Source organism: Aplysia californica, unplaced genomic scaffold (assembly GCF_000002075.1).
Source record: "Aplysia californica isolate F4 #8 unplaced genomic scaffold, AplCal3.0 scaffold00306, whole genome shotgun sequence".
Taxonomy (NCBI): Eukaryota; Metazoa; Mollusca; class Gastropoda; order Aplysiida; family Aplysiidae; genus Aplysia; species Aplysia californica.
In genome coordinates this window covers 768,765-774,279 of record NW_004797576.1, presented here as the reverse complement: position 1 = coordinate 774,279, position 5,515 = coordinate 768,765, and the positions used below count along the sequence as shown (strand labels likewise).

The following is a 5,515-nucleotide window of genomic DNA, read 5'->3' as shown; positions in this document are numbered from 1 at the left end:
GTGGTTGGAGGGCGCCACTGGTACGTCCTAAGTCTTCACTTTCTCTCTGTTGTTTCTGTCTGTGTTTGTGATTTGAGAGCGCCACTGGTAGGTCCTACTTTTGTACTTTCTCTCTGTTGTTTCTGTCTGTGTGGGTGGTTGGAGGGCGCCACTGGTAGGTCCTACTTCTTTACATTCCCTCTGTGGTTTCTGATTGTGTTTCCTAATTTTTTCCTGCACTAAATGACCATTATTGTGTCGATGAGTTTCTCTTTTCTCAAACAAACCAACAAGGAAACAAACAAACTCTATCACTGCATTCATTCAACCTCTTATCAAATCGTTCTCAAATTAGATAATTGAAAAATTAATCCGTCATGTACTACATTTTGAAATTCTCTTTAGAAAATAAACCTGTCTGGGCGCAAATGCCACCAACTTTTTGTCCACGTAGCTTACATTGATCAACCCAGTATTTCACAGCATTTAATCTCACATCAAAAGACTCCTGAAGTAATCTATACATTGTATAAATGTTACTTCTCTTTACTTTTCCGATCCAGCGGCCATTTGTGTTCTAGCCCTTCGGCCTGGTAAAACTTCTCGGAGTTCAACTTAGAGAAAGATCAAATCTCGACGCGAGAGCCTCCAACTTATTCGCCACGTCTCTTACATTGATCAACTCAGTTTATCATCGCATTCAACCTCTCATCAAAATGACCCTAAAAAAACAACAACAGCAATTATCCATTGTATAAAGATTACTTCTCGGAATTTGATGCAGAACAGAATCAAATCTCACCCAATCAATCACGGCAATAACCTTTCATGAAAATGATCTTCAAATAAACTATACATTGTATAAATATTACTTCTCGGAATTCTTTGCAGAAACGGATCAAATTTCGAGGTGAATGCCTCCAACCGTTTCGCCACCTCTCTTACATGGATCAACCCATTCAATCACCGCACTCAACCTCTCATCAAAATGATCCTTTAAAAATTAAACAATTATACATTGTATAAATATTACTTCCCCGAATCTTTTCAAGAAAAGGATCAAATCTCCACATGAACACCTCCATCTTTTCCCCCACGTCTCTCACATTGATCAACCCAATCAATCACCGCATTCAACCTCTCATCAAAATGCTCCTCAAATGTCCTATACACACTACTTTTCGGAATTCTTCGCAGAAAAGGATCGGACTTGGTCGCAAACTCCTCCAACTTTTTCCTCGGCGATTCCGCGGCGTGTAAATCCCTGAGAGCGTCGACCAAGCTCCTCTGGAAGACGCAGACGGTTTTCAACATCTGGTCGTGGAAGCGGAAAAACCTGTGACCGTTGTGCGGGCTGGTGTACATCAGGTCGTAGGCGTCCAGGAAGCCGCTCTCGTTGTCGATGAGCCACAGCTTCGCGGAGTCGCGTGACCGCCGCAAGTTTCGGATAGATTCCTCGATCACTTCCGGTTTCCTTTGTTCCTCGGCGCCATCTTGCATGCTGGCAACTCTGGGAAGACAAATCGGGAATATAGGTTTTAACAAGTTGTTACTGCTATCTTGTACGTTAAAGACATCGAATGAGGTAGTAATTTAAGAAGCCCACGTAGGCCGCTCGTTGATTAAAAACAAACACCACAATCCGACCCACCCCCCCCCCCAAAAAGAAAAGAAAAAAAAACCCAACAAAAAACCAACAAACAACAACAACAACAACAACAACAGCAAACAAAACAAAACTCAACAAACAAAGCAAAAAAAGCAAAACAACGGCAACAACAATCAGGAAAAGAGAAATGCATTTCTAGGTACAGTTAATAATCTCTAACTGAATATTGACGTCATCTATTGTCTGTTTGTGGTGGCCGAATTTTGCTATTCAAAAGGCTTTTTAATGGCTGTATCGATCGACGTGCGGTTTTCGCCAAAACATTCTTTAAAATATTCCCCAGAGCATGGCGCCCTTGGTTGTTTCAGTTTTGAGACAGTTTTGCTGCAAAAAGCTAAATTTCTTTATTTTGCCGATCACTTTTGTAGGCCGACGCTTCTGTCTCTGTAATTTTAGAAAATCCGGAAGTGATATTTCGCGAGGCGCGTTTTGTTTTGAGAGTATAGATCTAGACCTTATAATTTGTTGCATATCTCAAGATTTATTTCCCCATTCCAGTAGAGTGTAAATATAGTAGGCCAATGACTTTTAGTTGATATTAAAGCACCGGCCTAGACGGTCAGAGAACGGTTAGTATAAGAACGTATAGGCACCACCGATCATTCCTTTCATTGAAAAGGGGGCCCCGCTAGTGGTCACTATTTTTTAGTACCCAGGATTCATTTTGTCCAAGACAAGCGCAGATTTACAAAATGGGGCGTCATGTGTCCTGCATCATAACAAAACTGTCAGAAACACAACATTCTAAGAGATTATTTTACGGTTTGGAAGAGGAGAAGCTTGCAGTTACAACAATACTAAGCATGTTAGGGTCACGCGGAGACACGCTGTTGTCGTCACCCTCTAATTATGGGCTCATTTTGGACTCATTTGAGGAAAACAATGGGCCCTACTTTGAGGAAGGTACTCTAAAAGAAATGACCCTAAAATCGATTTTTTAAAATATGTTCAAATGGAGGTAAAGGGTTACCGGTTCCTAAGATATCCAGGTACACGAAAATGTAAAACGTTGAAAATCGATATTTTGACCCTAACATAGTATTTTGAAGACCCGTGCCTTCCCTTAAATATGGGCTACAAATGAACGGAGAGATATGATATGAGGTATTGTTTGTTTTTACCGGGCGGGGAGGGGGAGGGGCGGAGGGAGAGAAAGTGAGTAATTGAGTTTGTTCAGAAAAAGGACAATTCCATACTTACAAAATGGACTGCTTTTATGTCATGTTGTCTACACTCTCCTTCTACTTATGCAAAGCCTAGGTCTTCATAGAGTATGAAGAGAGTAGGACTGAGTTAATTATTTAATATAATACTAGTTCGTTAGTGTTTCAAAATGAGCAATTAATTTGTAGGCTGGGACACTGTAAATCACTCATTGTATGGATCAATCGTGTGGCGTCGGTGGCCTAGTGGTTAGGCTCTCGGATTCGCAACCGTAAGGTCGTGGGTTCGAATCCCGTCAAGGGCCCGACGTTGTGTCCTTGGGAAAGGCACTTTACACACATTTTCTTCACTTCACCCAGGTGGGAATGGGTACCCAGCTATAGACAGCGAAAGATCTTGTCAGTATGTTAGTGTTTGAGCGCTTTATCGGCTGCTCGCACTGTATGCTTCCCGGGAAGCTGAGAATGTTTCGGAGTGTTCTATGGTCTGCTGGGGTAATAATATAGTGTAAAGCGCATAGAGCCTGCTGTTGAGCGGGGATATGCGCTATACAAATGCTATCTATTGTTATTATTATTCTGTGCGCACACCCAAAGAGCGTTGTTTAATATCGGGCAGAAATAATGATATACTAACAACATTTTAAAATGAAACACTAGCCTGTTTATCTTAAACGTTCAGAATATTTTGTAAAGTTGGCGGTGATTGGCAATGGTGTTTGGCTACACAACACTCTATCTTCCATGAACCCTGCTGCTGCTGTTGCACGTTATGCTGTTTGGCATCGGTTCCGCAAATGAGACAGAATACTACGCCGGTCTTATTAGAGGGTAGTTACGCCTGGTTAGCTGCTTTATATGTGAGGCAGCGTAGTGAAATCAGGCTCTCGTCAAAATAATCAAAGTGAAGAAACTTGCATTTTTTCACAGGTTTGTGAACTTTCATAAAATATTTGTTTTTTGGCTCGACACCTTTCATGCCCATTAAAGAACTAATTTCTGAGTGGATTTTTCTGAAAACCGTTGATTAAAGGTACAAAAAAGGTACATTTTCAGTTACCACGGACTATTAAGATAAAGAAATAACTAATCTTTGGCGGCCATTTTCTCACTAAGTTTACCTCCAAAAACAGGTGACCCCACCTCCTTCGATCGCAAATATCTCGACTTGCATTCAAGATAAATGGATATTTTTTCATCCATATAAAGACAAGTGAACAAGCTTTAAGATGGTACCAATAACTCTACATGCCCAAAAATTGACGAGAGCCTGATTCCACCACGCTGCAACACATATTCTCTCATCTCAACAACATTGACCGTGGTTCTTATCCGTTCAGCCAGCCTTGAAGGTGTGCTACAATTGCAGCTGAAGCTTCTAGCAGCTTCTCAGTCACATTCCTGATCCTAGAGGGCCGACACGAGAGCTTTGTTGTGGTCAGCGGTGCTAAATCTAGACATACTATTTGAGCGACACACAGCACAAGACTTCAATAAAATTATGTTTTTTAAATTATTTTTTACAAGTGATCATCAAGTCCATCTCATTCATTTTTCCCCAGAATTTGACTCATCCGTGTGGTCACACTGTGTAAAAGGCCCTATTTGCATTATTTGGAGATTACTTTACTTTTACTTTACTTTTTCATCCTCTGTTGTCGTTAAGAGTCAAGGGGAGATGCAGTTTTCTATAGTAGGCCAGCTACGCAGCTCCTCTTTCAGTTGTGATGTTATGTTTTCTTACGGTTCCTTGACACCCTCGATCCACCTTTTGCGTGGCCTTCCTCTTCCTTTATAGCCTGAGTGCTTGGTGTTGTAGGCTCTCGAGGCTGGCTGGTTAGGTGACATGCGTAACAGGTGGCCAAACCTCTCTGTCTTTCAGTGTAACGCAGGCAGGACTCAGTGTCGAAAGCTGCTCTTATTTCTTCATTTCTCTGCCTGTCTCGTCTTGTGATATTAAGGGTTTTGGGGAGACATTTCATTTTGCATGCGGTGATTTTGCTTTCATGGAGATTATTTTTTATTCGGAGATTATCTGTCTCATTTAAGGATAAACAATCACAAAAATCCCTACGAGTATATTTTAGTTAGTTTTAGTAAAAGTTTTACGCACTTGCAACACAATAAGGTTATATAAGTGCCGAAGAATAGATGTGTTAGAAGAGAGTAACATGCACAAAAAAGAAGGAGGAGAGGTACATTTTAGCTATAGGCAAATGACATGAGAAAGAAATCAACTTCAAAAGACTTCGCAGACTATGATTAATCCGCGATTGAAAAGTGATGCGCGCACCGACTGGCCTTTTATTCCTCTCTGGAATGGCGACACGCAACTCAAGTTTGACACTCGTGACGTCACAGCTAAGACCTCTATTTCTATTTTTAACCTCTTTGGGTTTCGATAGATCTAAAAGCATCCGGGGCGTCGGCATGTAAAACATGGATTTCATAGAGACTCAAATGTGGGTCAATCAAAAACACGTCTTCCGGTTCCCTGATGGCCGAAATGCAGGTTTCGGCGGCAATGTGATAATTATTTCAGAAACTGATTTAATTACACAGCGCTTATAAAGCTCCTAAAATAGCCCTACGCGGGACAATTGGCTAACGTTTGTGTAATGTGTATTTTTCCAAAACGATTGGTATTGTCACCCAAAAGCATTTGAGGGCAAAACTTTGGCCCCACCTTTTATTATTATAATAA

At 41.1% G+C, this 5,515-nt stretch overlaps 1 protein-coding gene across 1 annotated transcript in view; it reads right to left on the bottom strand.

Annotated features, from left to right (window-relative positions):
- Positions 1-256: 256 nt before the first annotated feature.
- The window catches only part of LOC101849855, a 29,447-nt gene continuing 24,188 nt past the window's right edge, over positions 257-5,515 (bottom strand). The window contains exon 5 of the mRNA XM_005101970.3: positions 257-1,489. Within this exon, the coding sequence (XP_005102027.1) occupies positions 1,039-1,489 (451 nt within the window). The 3' untranslated portion in view covers positions 257-1,038. The remainder of the gene's footprint in view (positions 1,490-5,515) is intronic.